Here is a 17,245-nt window from a genome sequence, read left to right on the forward strand (position 1 = left end):
ATTGCAGAGTGTCGAAAGAGCAGGGTCGAGTTAGGGTGTCACAATCATTTTCAGGTAGTCTGTGCCCAGTTCAGTGAAAGCATGCACATGCCCACACGATGCGGTGTGGCACACACACCAGGAGAACTCATCCCTGGTCAACGGGATGATAAGCTTCAGTCTGGAGCTCATCCCATCAGCCTTTCTCTCTCTCCTATCCTTGCTCCTAAAATTGACTTCCTTCTCCTGAATTGTGATTTGGAATTTCAACGACAGCAGGCAGTTTGAACATGAATGTGGCTGATTCATCTTCCTTGAATTTTCAAGGACTCGTTCTGGGGACATGATAGATCTTAGCTTGATTCACTGACCTGATACTGCTGAGCACAGCAGGTATCAAATCCTAACCTACGACTCAGAAGTAGAAAGGGAGCTGTAAAGGCAAACCCTATAAAGGGTTTTGACTTCCTGGAAAAGTCTGATATTCTGGATGATTATCTTCAAAGGGTATGGGAATGCCTGTACATGCCTTATTGTTGAATACGCCAAAATGGGGTTGGAATTTAAATAATAATTTGGCGAAAATAAATAATTGCAACCTAGTTGTAACAGAAAGACCCCTTGCCAAATCACTTCTTTAAAACCTTGCGTCATTTCATTTCTCTCAGTCTTTAGATGGAATGAGTTACTCTGGAGGAAACTGTCCACAGGTCATGCTCAAGTGCACGCACTCCACACGGTGTGAACCACGCCAAATCTACAAACCAAATGGCTTTCCCATCTTTAGAACTAATTTTATACGCTACACAAGCAAAATGTTTGTCAGGTAAGCACTGCCCTAGATTAAACCAAGAACAGAAGAAAGGAGAGAGAAGAAAAGAAGTCGTCAAGGGAGAGAGAGGGCGAGGAGAAAGAACCCAAATGATTTATCACAGGAAAAGAGAGAGTCAGCTAGGTAACTGATTAGTGCTCTTATGGTCCAAATCATCAATCTTAATTTTGGGGGATAAATTTAAAAGGCAAGGAACTGCTGTGCAGTTGCATATTCCCTGAGACATGACTGATCTTTCAGTAGGGAAAGGAAAACTCTTAGTTTCCCAAATCTATTCATGGGCCAAGAGAATATTTTCTTACCATGTAGGACCCAAAATGAGATGTTGGTTAAAACACCACAAATCTGTTTTGTTTTGGGACGAATCCTTTGACAGAAACAAAACAGTTACAGATTTTCAAGGCTTCCTTTATATATTTTTTAATGTGGCTACTAGACAATCTAAAATTACTTATGTGGCTCACATTATATTTTTATTGGACAGCATGGATTTTCACAGGGGCAATGGAAGTGATTTATATCAAGTCTGTCTCTATTTCCTGCCTCCTCTGCTTTCCCACGGCTGCAACTCACAGGACCGTGCTCACCACACACAAAAGCTTGAGGAGGACAAGCTGTAAATGTCTGATAACCATGAACATGGTTTGCTGAATTCAGAAATTGTGCAGGAAGTGATGACCTGACTGCAAAACCACCTCCTTTCCACCTCGGTGGAAAAGATGGAAGGTTCCGGAGCGTGTTTCCCTGAGCAGCTCTCGATCAGCAAGTCTGCATCCAGTGCATGCAGCAAGATCCCACGTGCATGCACCATGTGTCACGAATGTCTTTCCTTCTCCAGGGCGGCATTCGGACCCCCAGCAAGCAGTGGCATTTCTCCAGCACTCCTCCTCAGCTATGTGGGGAGTGTCTTAAGACAGACCAGGTGTAAGGCACCTCACCTACCTCCTCCGAGCACAGGGAAGGTGTGACTGAAATATACGGCGGGCCCTTGGGAAGAAATGAAGCCAAGGGCTTATCAGAGGCCATGTGAAACCCACTTGACCTCAAGAGAACTTGACATTTCCCAATGTCTGCTACAAACGCCTAAAATAGACAGGCTTATTTTAACTTCAAAGAGCTGATTGTCTCGGGCCAAAGGGAACTAGGTCACTGAGGAGGAGCAGGAAGAGTGAGTTCACTATTGCTGCGGAATCTGCAGCTTCCATTAGGCCGAGGGACATCATTCCACACTCAAGCCCTGCCATGCTGAGTCCCTGCTTCCTTCCCACCCCAAGGGCACCTGCAGACAGCTTCTCGCATTTCTTCCCTTCCAAAAATCTTAGCCGCGTGTTAAGGCATTCAGATCTCATCCTCTACGCACAGCTTTCTGGTTTCCACAGCCTCAAAGGATCCCTCAGTCTTCTTAGGGATCCCTCCACTATTCATGAGGAATCTATCTAGCTTTGTGCTTTGTAGCTTGATTTTAATTCTCACCTGTCAGCTCCTAAGTCTTCTTTGCATCTTCCAAAATGACCAACAAGAGGTAAGAGTTAAAGTTATTTTTGAACCAATGATTTCAAGACCCTTCCACATAAAGTTTGTGGGTAATGGGGATAATGAGGGACCCACTTCACTTTAACTTCAAGATCTCATTCTTGAAATCCAAATTCCACACATACACTTTTTAATATCCAATTATATTTAAGAACTTTACAAATGGCTGAGAATTAAATGTCTTTAGTCATTATCTTTAACATCATGTATGTCTCAAAATAGAGAATTCAAATGGCTGTTCTGATTTAACCTATGAAGACACAGAACCCCCATATAAAAGTGTCAGAACTCCCGCCTCACAGTCTTCTGTGCATCCCTTTTTATGTAAGTTTCTTAACGCATAAAGATTACATTCATAGTCTCTCTCTTCTACAGATGCTCAAGCTGTTTTAGAACTAGAAAGAGTGATCAAAAGATGGAGGTATTTGTTTTTTCTCTTTTGTTTGAAGACTTTTGATCCTAGAGGTTGACCAGTGGATGGGTCACAGGTGTCCATGTTGCTTCCAGCCAGCAAGGACATGTGCAATCACAGGGCCGAACAGCAGGAAAGTCACCATCAGCTCCGAAAGTGTGCACTCACTGGTCAAAAGCTGGTCATCATTACATTAGTAATTTAACATGTCATCAACACTTTTGCATTTGAAATGCTTGCCAGTATTGATAACAATGTATTCCTTAATTTTAGTTAAACTTGTACATAGTTTATTTATTTTTCTTTTGAGGAAGATTAGCCCTGAGCTAACATCTGCCGCCAATCCTCCTCTTTTTGCTGAGGAAGATTGGCTCTGAACTAACATACATGCCCATCTTCCTCTACTTTATATGTGGGACGCCTGACACAGCATGGCTTGATAAGCAGTGTGTAGGTCCACACCCAGGATCCAAACCGGCAAACCACGGGCCACTGAAGTGGAGTGCACAAACTTCACTGCTAGACCACTGGCTGGCCGCTAAACCTGTAACATATTTTGCTGTACATTCTCAATAAAAGCATACCTGCTCATTGTGAAACATGCTGACAATGATGATCATTGACCACAGTTATGTCCTTACTTTGTATACTTGGGTTTTAAATCTCAGCATCAGACATTTAAGTCTGTATTTTATATGCAACTTATGAACTGTGAGTGGTCAATTAAAGTTTTTCATTATAAAGGCTTTAATAACATTGTAAAGTGGAACTTCATTTAAGAAGGTTTTAAACTGAAGTAAAGTACACACTTCAAACCTGAGCAGCTTGCTTGCTGATGCATTATGTATGTGGCACTGTTGCCAGTTCCATAACATCTCGAGACTTCACCTTTGATCAGCTCAGGAGCTGTGACAGGCCTGAAGTGTGTACTCTAGCAGCAGGGAGGTGCTAATGCTCAGAGCTGGAATAGTTAGGTCATGCACGCTGCCATCTGACGCTTCCACGCGCGGTGTTAGCCAGAATGCTTTTTCCTCCCATGGAAAGCATTACCTTCTTCTTGAGTGACTGTTCCACTTCTTGGATGTGCAGGCTGCTGCTGACAGATGCTTTGCCGTACTCCTGCTTTCTGGAAAGTCTGTTTTTCCAGTCTTCCTCACCGCTTTTCTTCAACAGTGCTAATCTAAGGGGAAAACAGGCCAACCAAAATGAGCTCAGCGCCAAACTCTTACTTGTAACAGAACCATAATTCAGGTAAGTTAGAAGTCTTTGGCCAATAAATGACCACAGCTACCTAATTTGAATCTTTTTGAATTTCATTTATTCTGAAAAAAGTATGTCTGGAAAAATAATATAGGAGTCCTTTACCAAGATGGTCCCAAAAATCTTAAGTTTATTGAAATGCAAAGCTGAAATCTGTTTTGCCAAATAAAAGACGCATCATAATTCCAACAAAGAAATCTATTTATTCCTGGCCCCTGGGCTGAGAGCAGGAGAGGAACCATGCCCAGAGGGCAATGTCTTCTAGTGACGCCTTCTGGTCATTTGATGAAATAACACTTAATGACTAAAGCTGGATAGTACTTATTTGCAGAAAATATAACAGAAACGGGTTTAAAAACGTAACGCTATAAAAATCTGACCATCAGGGGCTGGCCCCGTGGCTGAGTGGTTAAAGTTCCATGTGCTCCGCTTCGGTGGCTTGGGTTCGCGGGTTTGGATCCCGAGTGCGGACTTACTCTGCTCATCAGCCATGCTATGGAGGCATCCCACGTACAAAAAATAGAGGAAGACTGGCACAGATGTTAGCTTAGGGCTAATCTTCCTCAAGCAAACAAAAAAAAAAAGGAAGATTGGCAACAGATGTTAGATCAAGGCAAATCTTCCTCAGCAAAAAAACCACTGACCATCTCTTAATATCATACCTTTCAATCAAAGGCAAGAGATGATGTTTAATATTGTTTCTCTTACTATATCCTAAGCCCTGTTCTTGTATTCCAGGTGAACTTGGTCCTTCCAATCTATCTTCTTAATACAGAAACTATTCTCTACAAACCCATTTTTAAAAATTATTACTTCAGCTTCCCTCAGGGGAAAGCGATCTACAAAAAAAGAATCTAATTAATGGGGATTTTTGCCTAACCTACTTTAGTTCAACTGTGGTGTGACTTGATATAAAGTCGTTTGGATGTAATTGTCTGTGAAAGGTGATTTTCGTGAACATGAGGCTGTCTCATAATAATGAGTGCAGAAGTCTTAGGCATGTAAGTTGGACAAACAGACAAAAGATAAAAAGCAAAAAAGGGTGATCATTAAACTCATTTGACTTGATGCTCAAACAATTTCAAGATTAGGAAAAAAATGACTGTGCCCTTTCCGTCTCTGGTAGCCTGCCAGGCCAGGTCTTTTCACATCATTAATGCAGGTCCAGAAACAGCGTATTTTTAAGCAGCACATCAGCTCTAGTTTGGCTGTTAACTCCTGTCAATTAGCCTGGTCTCCTCTCCTTGCTGGTCATATTGGGAACTGAACTATGGGCCTTCTAATAAGTTTCCTGACTCCATCAAATATCTGACTTGGAGATGGGGTAAAAAACAGCATACTACATGATAAAAGACTTGTTAAGGAAATAAGAAAACAAATTTTGCTGTACTTCAATTAGAATCCACGTACACCGACAAATTTATACATAATCATACCTTATACTTGTCTGTTCATTCAGTCAAAGAATAGAAAGCAAGCCATGAGGAAAAGAACTCCCCAAAAAGGGCAGGAGCTGTCAACTCTGGACCCAACCCCTTCCTCTATCTCTTTTCCTTCTCTTCCTTTCTGCTGTGTGACAGCAGAGAAGACTTCTAATGCTCATCCTATAAAACTGGTATAATGCCACCTTATCTATCTGTGATATGGTGATTTTTAATAAGTGATATATATTTGATCTTCACCCCCTTTCCTGGCACAGAGCTCCTAAAACCCTTGGAATTTCAAAGTGATGAGAGTGATAAAGGGGTCTTATTATATTAATGAGGTGACTTTTGGAAGCACTGAAGGATGGGGGCTGCTTGCCAGGGGAGCCAACCATGTGATTGGAGGTTTGGAACTTTCAGTCCCGCCCCCCGACCTCTGGGGAGGGGAGAGAGGCTGGAGATTGATTAAATTATCGACCATTGGCAACTGAACTTAATTGTGCCTATATAATGAAGCCTCCATAAAAAACCCCAAAGGACAAGGTTGAGAGAGCTCTCAGGTTGGTGGACACGTGGAGGTTTGGGGAGAATGGTGCGCTCAGAGAGAGCATGGAAGCTCCACGCCCTTTCCCCAGGCCTTGCCCTGTGCGTCTCTTCCATCTGGCTGTTCCCGAGGTACAGCCTTGTTTAATAAACTGGAGATCTAGCAAATGAAATGTTTCTCTGAGTTCTGTGAGCTGCCCTAGCAAATTAATCAAACCCAAGGAGGGGTCACTGGAGCCTCCAATCCATAGCCAGTCAGTCAAAAGCACAGGTGACAACCTGGACTTGCGACTGGAGTCTACAGGGAGTGCGGGCAGCGAGTGGGCAGTCTTGTAGGACTGAGCCTTTAACCTGTGGCATCTGATGCTGTCTCTGGGTATCACATCTGAATGTGAGAATGACTAAGAGTTATCTCTTCTCTAGTTATTCTGAATGAGTCAGTTTTATTCTAATAAAAAAAATCTAATAAAATCAACTCATGAAAAGAAATAATTAGTATTTCCATGCTGCAGAAGAGCTTTCAAAGGTTTCAAAATGTCTGTAGATGTGACTTTCAAAACGTAAGCACGCCAGTACTTTTCCACCAAATGAAGATGTCCTTCCAGTTCATCATCCGGTGACGAGACACGCACGGCGTCCACGTTCTCCTTGCAAACTGGCCCCAGAACCAGCTCTGCCTCTTGCTTCACCTTTGACCCAGACCAGTAGCTATGCACTTTGGCCATCGACCTCTTTAGTCATACTGGATTCCAAATGTTGTGAGAGAATTAAAGGAAATCGAATTCATCCTCGTGAGTTGGATTTATTAAAAATAACGTGCTACAGTCTTTGAGGACATTCTTAAAAAGAAGTTCCCAAATGACTGGAGCAATGACAACAGTATCTAAATAATCACATGGTTTCCTTGGGGGCTGCTAGGAGGAATGTAAAACTGACTTAGAAAACAACAAATGTCGACTCTCTAATCACTTTACAGCCTACCTCCTACCCTGTGGATCTGTACAGCAACCTCTAAGAAACTGGATATCGTTATTCCCAATGTGCCGGACAAGGCATGGGGGCAGCCCCAGGCCCAGGATTTTATTAACCGAGGTCACATCACACGTCAGCGGGGCAGGAGATTGGGTCCCAGCCCAGGCCTGCCCTGCTCCCAGCGCATGGCTCGTCTCACTACCTCAGTGTGTTAGCTGACCAGACACATTTTTGCCCTAATGTTTTAGGAACTGCACCGTATTCTGGCTTCTTAGGTCCCGCCACCCCACCCCTGGGATGGCCTTCAAAGAAACCCCATCCCCAAACCCTGAAATCTTACTTCTGGATGTGTCAACAGGGTCATCACCAGAGACTTCCAAAGACTACAGAGGAAGTGAAATAATACGGGAGAAACGGCTTCCATTGAGCGACAAGGCACTTGGACCCAGACCTAGCGCACAGAGCACAAAGGCTGGATAACTTGAAAATAACACGCCCTGGAACTTACACGCGTTATTCCTGTCCCTTTAGATTTCCTTCCTGGTGTTCAACATGCTGAGGAGGGCAGCAGACCTTTCCAAGGGCAAGCTCTCCTCCCGCTGGCCCATGACCCTCCTGACTCCCTGCAGACCACCGTGCACAGAGAGGGCCAGGAGCACAGTGGCTGGTCCTACACATGCCATCAATCACGCCTATGCGATGCAAACAGCTGCCGGCACTTTGACCAGCCGCCCAGTCAGAGCACTGCGTGCAGGGCTGTGCTGCTGAGAGCTAGGCGTCTGCTCAGTCTGAGGCTGCCAACTCAGGGAGCGGCATGGCGGTAGCTGGTTAACCCCGAGGCCTGGCCCGGGGCCTCTGGGCCCTGTGCTGGCTGGGCTGCCCGGGGGAATGGCTACCCTCCGCCACAGCCCACATTTCTTCAGCAGGGACACCGGCCTACGAGGGCCAGGTCAGTGGACTGATGGGAGAGCCCTGCCTGATGAGAACAAGTTCTGGCAGTCAGGGCCGGGTCAAATACGGGACAGGCAAATCACGCACCCCTCCTCTTCACTACGTTTTTTTCTTCTCTTTCCTCATTTCATAGAATCCCAGGCACCACACAGACTTCATATTGGGCTGAAGAGGACTTACTGATGTAAGTGTTTATATCAGATCTTGGCCTCGGCTAGTTTGCAGGCTGGGGGAGTGAGCTAATATGTCTTCTCAATGTGGACAAATCAAAGATCAGAAAAAGAGGCTGCAAAGGGAAATGACACCTCTCTCCCTAATTCTTACATAAATCGGGGGGCCTTCCGGGGGCTGAAATCTCCCAGCTTCAAGGTAGGAACCGCAAGTCTGTTGGGGAAGCATGGACACAGCCTCTGGCTGGGTGGAGAGCGCAGCGTGGATGGAGAGGCTGCAGGGAGCCAGGAAGGACCCTCCTGGCCCCCAATGGCAGAATTCTGCAGGCTGCCGAGAGGCTGGGGGCAGATTCTTCGACATTTTCAGGGAGTTCAACTAAGTCCTTACACTCCATCAATTTCCCAGTGAAAGGATGGCTTTTTTTGCCTTTTTTAGTAATCTTCTCCCCCAAATATGAAAGCACAAGATTCAGTTGTTTTAGCAATTGTGGAAATAACATTTCTAAAGGCCTAGTACACTTTTAAAGAGATACCAAAGTTTTATTCCTAAATAACATAAAATTCATTTGATTTAGAACTCATTTCAAAAAGTACCCAAGCAGGCATAATTTAAACTCGAATCATTTAGGCAGTTATGAAACAGTGATGTCATTAATCCAGGGGAAAAGGCAGATTGCATCCTAAGTTTTATGCTAGTTATGGTTCAAACTTGACATCCTAGATGTCAGAAAAGATGAAAAAAGAAAAGGAACTTTTAGATCTGTTGCCTTGAGCAGCAAACATATTCTAAAAGAGAAACCTATTGAGGATTTCCTGTAATTTCTTCGTTGCTACACTTTTCTAAGACTTAGTTTATCCAGACAAAATGGGGATACTGCTGCCTCCCCCCACTAAGGGCTGTCTCCAGCACTAAATCAGGTGATACACGAGAAATGCTGAGGGCAAGACAGGATGCTGGCCGGTCCCCAGTTTGGAGGACTCAACAGCGCAAGTCTTGAGCAGGAGAGAGATGGCACACAAGCCTGGGCAAGGCAGAGTCACATCCTCTGGGCTGCAGCTGTTTAGAAGAAATGGTGAAGGTAGCCTGCAAAGTCCAGTCTCTATTTCCTAGTCTGAAAGGCGAAAGTGAATGAAATGTGAAACAAGCCACACAAAGAACACGTAAATTGAACGAATTAATACAAGAGTAGGGCAAAATCCTTCTCACATTACTGTTGAGCTAAAATTTCTGCCCTCTTATCAATTTCTCCTGATGAGAAGAAATGTTAGCTGCTAAAATGCTAATGTGAACACTGCATTCTGGCCACATGTGTCAGGGGGAGAGTTGGAGACCAGCCCTGGGGTCTGTTCTAGTCTTCACATGGCCTAGTGACCACTGGAACTAAACCCCCCCTTTGGTAAACGAGCCAGTCAGAGGAGGTTAGAATAAGGTTTAAAAGTTCTATTTTATGTCACCTCAAAAGGGAAAAGTAAACCCCAAATATAATTGGCCCTCTGGATCCACGGTTCCACATCTGCGAATTCAACCAACTGCAGGTGGAAATGCTTAGGATCCTTGCACCTGTACTGAACATGTACATACTTTTTTTTCTTGTCATTATTCCCTAAAAAATACAGCATGAGAACTATTTACATAGAATTTACACTGGATTAGGCATTATAAGTCATGTAGGCAGGATTTAAGTATAGGAGAGGGGTCCTGGACCTAACTGCCCCTCAGACACTTAGGGACAGGGACAACTGTAAATATATGAATCGCATTCTTATTTTAAATAGGCCAAGTTTCATGATCTCATCTTAATAAAAGGGAGGGATTACGAGCCCCGCTTAGGGAAAAGCTATCACAGATGGATTGTGAAGATATGTAGTTTTGTTATTTCAGCCAAGTACAAAGGAAAGTACTATCAGGATAACAGGGAAAGATCACTAGCAATATATTTTGTATGAGCATAATTTATCACAAACAGAGGTGCTAAATAAAGCGTGCTCATCCTTTTTTAAGCGTATATTTTAACAATTAAACTGAATAGCCGAATAGTTATCAAGGCTTCCTTAATCATGGTTCTGACAGACTGCATTCAGAAGCTTCTTGGAGGCTGTGAGAAGTTGTCTCCCACCAGCAAAAGGTGCACATGCACACACAGTCGATTCTGAACATGCTTCCAGCAGTTCACAGAGACCTTACAGCCATCCTTGAACTCCTCAGACATCCACGAAGCTCGGGTTATAAAGCTGTGCCTTTACGGCATCTCACATTTTTTTAAATGAGAATTTATAATAAAATTTAAGCTGCTTCCAGAAAGATACAAATAAACTAAAATTCACTAAAAACAGGCAAGTAAATCAAGAATTATTGCACAGTAGGTAAACATAAAACTTCGTCAAAAGGTCTAAGTGACAACAGACAGAATATGCTCAAAGATGGAGAATCTCCCTTAAAAGCCTCTAAAAGAAGAGGGCATATTAGTATTTCCCACTGGAATTTTACCATGGGAATATTTTCTCATGTATAAAAGATCAGAACTTGTGTATAAGTGATAAATTCCCTTAAATGATATCTCTTCCTTCTCACCTATCCAGTTATCAAAAGTTGGATCTCTGGGAGCAAACTCTCGCTCAGCCAGGTTTCCATGGAGAAGGACTTCACGCCAGCACAGGCCAAATTGCTTCCCTGATTTAAGACATCACTCTTTTATTTAGTTTACCCTTTGGCCCTTGACCTATGCCTCAGTCTAGTAGGTCTAATTTGTTGTGAATTTTAAATAAGTAAAGGCAAAAGAAAATATGATATAACAACTTTATGAATTTGTCAGTTGAAAAAAGCTCCATCTGTTTAATAATTTATGAATAATGTTCAAAAAACTTGTCTTGGAAAACAGAATGAATTTTCATTGTGGTTTGATAATGTAGTCCTAAGTAGTTTAAAATGTATCTAGAAAAACAAGAATGGCCAGTGCGTGACAGAGCAAGAAAACTTCTGAATGGTGGGAGGTGCTAAGGAAGGGTCCAGACCGGCAGAACCATAAAGAACAGACACGGAAATAGTTCTGCCAATCAAACTGGGAAATCAACGCGACCTTTCTTCACCCAGTATTCCTGTCACTCTTACATCTTTTGATGCTTAATTCCACTGTGGCTAAAGGTTACCAAGGAAAATACAACCCAAAATATTTAGCTCTGATTCTTTGTATCTGTCCCATTTAAATATACCCTCTCAATCCTCCATCATTCTTTTGAATGAAATGAGGTTACAGTGTTATTTGATACTCAAATGTAATCTTTCATAGCTATTACCTGATATAAAATTCCTAAACACAGTTCAGAAAAGTCATCCATTTTACTTTCTGTAAAATAAACAAAACTTAGATTCTAATCCCAAAGATTTATATCCTAAATATGAATTTATCTTCATTCGCACCACATATATTTTACCTAGACAAATAGTCACAGGTGGGGTGTGCATTCAATTTGAAGCCATGTGTATCTGATACTGAAAGCCAAGTTCTCTGCTCCCATGACTGGATAGTCAAAGAATTTAACATAAAAAAGAAAATGGGACCACAAACAAATAAAGCAAGGGCAAGTCTGTTTCTGTGTTTCCTCCTCTGAGTCAGGAACCGGCGCTCTTCTGGCGACACCAAACCAGGCACTGGGGTGAATGCGCTTCACTCAAATAACTTGACTTTCCCAAAGAGTTCGAGCGTAACAGCACATCCCCTTACGCAGTTGGATTCATGATTTCATCTCTTTGCCCATTACTAGATCTTTTTCTAAAAGTAAGTTGTGAGCTCCTCTCTAACAGCATTACTTTGCAATCATTCAATCTTATTACCTTTCTTTAATTGACATGGTCTTGCTGGGCGAATCCAGGACACCCTCCACCGTGGGTGCTTTGATCTCTCCAGCAGCAAACATCGCACATGGATTCTTATAGAGTTTCTCCTGTGGTTGTTCTGAGGGATCTTGCTGTTTCCAGGACACCGGGGTTGCAGTTTGAGCCACAGCTTTCCTGGCAGCGGTGCCTGGCTGCTCAGAGCCGGGCTCCCCGAACTCTGCCGCTGGGAAGGAAAGGAGCAAGGTCAGCAGTCAGCACTCACTCCTCCGGGCAGACATTCCTCCAGCTCTTTGCCCCTCAACCGTCCGCACTCGGAGGTCAATCCGGGGGCACGTGCTGGGCTACCCAACCCACTTGGATTTATGTCAGTCTCTGGCACGCTATATTCTGTGAGAAAACCAAACTTCCCAGTGGATTACTCCACACAGCAAATCGTTTTGTGACAATTGGTCTTTTCCTGTGTGCAAGACACAGGAAGTCAGCTTTAACTATACACTACAGGATGTTTCTACTCCTCCAAAACAATACTTTCACATTTCAAATGCGCCATACTCACAAACCAAAACCACTATTATAACGTACACACTATCATTTTATGTGAATGTAGAAAGAGAATTAAAGTCCCCTGCTGCATGGCTGGCTGCTCTGCGGAAGAGGAACGCAGAAAGAGTCTGTCTGCAAAGCCACAGACCAGGTTCAGGTCTCACGCCCTCTGCCCAGCCCTGGACTTTTGGGGTCAGCAACTTATCAAAGGCACCAACAGAGCTGGCAGTTCACAAGGCTGTTATGTGAATTAATGTGACCAAAGTCATCAAAAACCCTTATCAAGATGTGTGAAAGTGTGTCAGGTACTTTTTATTGCTGAGAAATTGATTTCTGAACAAGTCAGATTCAAGGGGAGGAGAAGTTTCAGGGATAGTCGGATTCCACTGGCCTTTTAATCAATACTAGTTATAAACTGCCTTCATAATTTAGCTAAAAGCAGTCACAAACACATGCAACCAATCCAGCAGAAACTAAAACCCCAGTTGGTTTCCAAAACTTTAGGAGCACCAGTAACTTACCCCTTAGGGAAAATTTCCTTTTTGACACATTCTCCATGGCCACCGTCTCGTCAAAGGGCTGCCTGTCCTTTGAGTCTGGGCTCCCTTGTGCAGAGCTTTGAGCCGTGGGAAATTCCTGCAGTTCATCACCAAGATGAGCCGTGGGAGGACTAGCTAGTTCCAGGCTTCCCTTCCTCAGAACAGCATATTTGGGTTCTCTATGGCTGTCTCCTTCCCGGACTCTGTTCAGGATGGGGTAGGACGGCTCTGCTTCCTCAAAGGAGCTGTACTTTTTAACACCACCATCTCCACCTGTCAAGACTTGCTTGCTTTCCATCTCTCCAAATTCTCTCAACATTCCTTTGTTCCCACTCCCCTCTACCGAAGGCTGCCAGGCTTGGGATTTCAGGATGCTTCTAACCGGAGAGTCTGAATTTTCTATTGAAGAAGGAAACCTATGGTCAGTGGCATTTGTGTTGTCATCCACAGATGGCTTTGTCCGAAGACTCCCGGCGTACATTGGAGTGACTGTAGATGCCACGGTGGACACTGATGTGTTAACAGCAGGTGAGAAAGGTATGAGCTTGCCACTTTGCACCTGGGAGGACACAGTTACAATGTAAAAAGCTGACTGAAAAATACAGTCTCTATAAATCCCAGCGTATGGATCCACATAGACCGAAATTCTACACGGAGGGCAGTTTCACTGCTTATCTTAGTGGAAAACCAATCCCAGACAGAGTTATATAAAGCATCTCATGAAGCAAAATCATCTGGTGAAAATCAGATTGTGCATCCTATTTTTCTCTCCACAGTGGACTCACGCCAGATAGTTTCAGTAAGCAAATTATGAAAGCAAAGAAAGAGAAACATACTTGGGCTGGTTATCTTTCTTAGGAATGGAGTTATCACCAGCTCACCTACAGGTAACACAGTTCACAGGCAGATCACCTGTAACCTAAGAGTAACACTGTGCTCCTATGTTTTAAGAACATCCCCGCAAACTGGAACTAGATGACACCGTACCCACCTGCTCCACTTCTCCAAGCGTGACTGGCTGAGTCTGATAGCGAGCGTTCATTCTCCTCTGTCTCATGTCTATTCTGTTTCGGGTAGAAATAGCTTTTGAGACTGGCTGGGACAATTTGTTAAACAAGGCCAGCTTCTCTGCTAAGCTGAGCGTGGAGGAATCAGGTTCACCTTGTTCAGTAGAATCTCTGCTCTCATTTGCCTGGTCTCTGGCTGAAGCCTTTTGGTGAGCAGATGCCTGTAATCTGAAGGGAATGGAAAGTCAGTAACAGATAAAAACAAACAAAAGCCCACTGCTAATTTTGTATATTAACTTTCTTCAAAGTGTCCCTTAATTCTGAAAAGGGCTTATTTCTCCCTACAGAAATTTAACACAGGTTCAGGCAGCTGTGTTATCTATTAGCAAGACAGTGAATGGCACAGTAGGCTGGGGACACAGCAGTATCAATTTCACAAAAAGCACATTTTTAGCTCTTAAATGATATCTTTTATTGTTTATTATTTCTGAAAACTGAATTTCCTATTTAAGGAAGCGGAGTTGGCCTGGATACGCCTTATCTTAGAGAGAGAAGGTGTATCGTTAGTGTCAACAACAAATAAGGCTAAAGGGAGTCCGGCATTATCTGTGGCATATTTAGACATTAGCTAAATATGTGGCTCAGAGGTGATCTTTTCATTTTAAATAATTAGGAAATAATATAGTCATTCTGTCAACAACATTATCTACAGCACAGGGTTTTGATTTTCACTTGCTAAACACAGATGGTTTAATTTGAAAGATTGTTTCACTCCCTCAGCCCAGCATTTTCTCTCATAGGTTTCTACCAGTTTTCTAAAAGGTACTTAAATCTGTAATTCCCAGTAACCTGATAAATGAAGAAGATGTCAGGTGCTGATAAAGCCTTCCACCTTGCAGGTAGAGGAGAAGGCTTCCAGTTACCTGGTCACGGGGAATCTCGGAAGGTTTAAGACAACGTACCTTTCGCCACCGGCAAATCCAATAAAAAGTCTATTCTGTCTTGACTCCAATTAATCACCAATTCCCAAGTTGTCCCAGACAAAAGAGCAGGGTGAGTGTTCCAGCGTATAACGAGGCTGGTGAGGAAGGTGACCTGAGTCCCGCTGTGTTTCCTGAGGTCTAGCAGTCGGCTGCGAAGACAACAGCACCGACTGCCCCAGGAGACCTCTGCTTCTGGTTGTGCCAGCTTTCCTTCTGCACTGTCATTTTACTTCTTATAATCTTATTTTTAGCTTTTGTGTTTTGGCCCATAATAGTCAAATATAGGGAATATTTACATGCTTTAAGAACACAATTTTGAAACACAATAGTAAAATGTCTAAGTTCAGACGCTCTAAACTATTCCTGTGCCAATCGCCAAACATGCCAGCAGTGTCTCTACCGATGAGGAATAGCTAGGATTGTTTTTAACATGTATTTGCGTCTACGAGTGGTTAAAAAAACCTGGGTATTATCAGAATTCCAACATTCATGTTAACTCTCCATGTTTCTATTAATCTGTATTAAGTGCTAGTATTTTAGATGAAGAATGACTTTTTTTAGGGATGACCTTGATTATGAAAAACGGAAACAGGGCAAACGGGTAAGTTGAGTTAGTGGGACCCTGGCTCCAATACTTAATGTCAGCAGGTAGACGAGATGTTTGCTCACGCAGGCCTACGTGAAGTTAGCAGTGCCTCCCACTACGACAAACCAAGACGCCATACGTTCCCGGAGCAACTCATTGCACTGACTTGTTTGTCAAACGAACAAAAGGCATTCGCGGTTTTAAGATGCGTCAGCTGTCTGGCACCTTTGTTCTCAGTGCCGCATGCAGCTGTTTCTGTCCAGTACCTGGCCGGCTGCACAGTGCTCTTAGCTACGGTGGGACTAGGAAGTCTCCTCACTATGGGGTGGGTGGCCACAGAGCGCGAAGCAGGGATAGGTTCCCTTTGAAAGCAATTGCCAAAGAAGGAACATTCACAAGGAGAGAGAAGAAAAGAGGCATTAAGGAAAGCATAGTTTTCAATTCAGAAACCGTTAAATCAAATATTTTCACAAAACGATTTGCTAATTACTTTGGGAAAATCACAAAAGAACTTGAAAAGCAATTACAAACTTAGGAAATAAGCAACAGAGGCGACCGAAGTAAACAGAATAAGAATAGGTTTTGAGAGCTTGGGAAGGATTTATCTCATCTTTAGAATAAATGTCCTGGTTTAAAAAAAATAATTTAAAAATAGGCTAATATCAACCACCAGCAAATCAGCAGATTAGGCCCAGATTTTAGAGTATTATTCTTAATCTATTTTTTAAAAGAATCAGTGTCTTCATATAATCTATAACCACATCAAAGTAGATTCAGCAAGCCTTATGAGGTGATAATTTTTGCTTATATTTACTGTTTTGCTCCCAGGAGCAGCTGCTTCTTATTTTACAACAGCCATTCAAATATTTTTTTAAAAAACTGATATGCTAAGAGTTCCTAATGAATACAAGATGTACTTATCCACAAATATACCAAGAAGGTGAGGAGCAACTGGGAAAGGAAGTGAAGGCAGCTGATCTACCAGCAGGTGTGAGCTGTGACATAGGGCGCTCTTGCCATGTCAATGTCCTGAATGAGATGAACTTCACTTTTTCAGGAAGGGTGTGTGTGTGTGTGTGTGTGTGTGTGTGTGTGTGTGTCCAGGGGCAGCACAAAAACAATTTTTTAAAAAACTAATAAAAGTTTTCACTTGATTGAAGTAATCATCTCTGAATGAATTACGTTGGGAAATTCATTCTGAACATATTGGAACATACTGCTTAAAACTGACTTCCCATAGTTTGGAAAGTAATCAAACTTCCAATTAGTTAAAAAAAAAATTTGGTGACTATTTAAAAACAAATAAAAAGAACACATCTTTACGAGATATATACTGAAATATTCATGGATGAAATGATATCTGAAGTTTGCTTGAAAATAATGCAGGAGGCGAGAAGTGGGTGGGGCTACAGGTAGAGCAAGGGTGGCCAGTTGTTGAAACTGGGTGATGAGTGCACGAGGGTTCACTATATTACTCCATCTACTCTCGTGTTTTAAATTTTGCACTGAAAACGAGATAAAAAAATGCACAGACAAAAATAATTAAACAACATCCCTCTTTATGTTTTTCTAGGAGATACAACAGGCAACACATCCCATTACAAAGTTCAAAGAGACCGCATTAAGGAAAATCCCTAAATACTACCATCTTCTCTGTGGCTTCTCACTAAACTATC

At 42.8% G+C, this 17,245-nt stretch overlaps 1 protein-coding gene across 18 annotated transcripts in view; it reads right to left on the reverse strand.

Moving 5' to 3' along the window:
* The window catches only part of SVIL (supervillin), a 221,387-nt gene that overhangs the window by 43,195 nt on the left and 160,947 nt on the right, over positions 1-17,245 (reverse strand). For 10 of the 18 annotated variants that reach the window (XM_046679777.1, XM_046679778.1, XM_046679783.1 and 7 more), the window contains 6 exons: positions 15,836-15,931; positions 13,985-14,228; positions 12,976-13,552; positions 11,909-12,134; positions 3,807-3,936; positions 1,754-1,798 (listed from right to left, as the gene is read on the reverse strand). In XM_046679777.1, the coding sequence (XP_046535733.1) occupies positions 1,754-1,798; positions 3,807-3,936; positions 11,909-12,134; positions 12,976-13,552; positions 13,985-14,228; positions 15,836-15,931 (1,318 nt within the window). The remainder of the gene's footprint in view (positions 1-1,753; positions 1,799-3,806; positions 3,937-11,908; positions 12,135-12,975; positions 13,553-13,984; positions 14,229-15,835; positions 15,932-17,245) is intronic. The other 8 variants (XM_046679784.1, XM_046679774.1, XM_046679772.1 and 5 more) reach the window with 3 other exon arrangements.

The sequence above is a fragment of the Equus quagga genome, chromosome 12 (genome assembly GCF_021613505.1).
Source record: "Equus quagga isolate Etosha38 chromosome 12, UCLA_HA_Equagga_1.0, whole genome shotgun sequence".
NCBI lineage: Eukaryota > Metazoa > Chordata > Mammalia > Perissodactyla > Equidae > Equus > Equus quagga.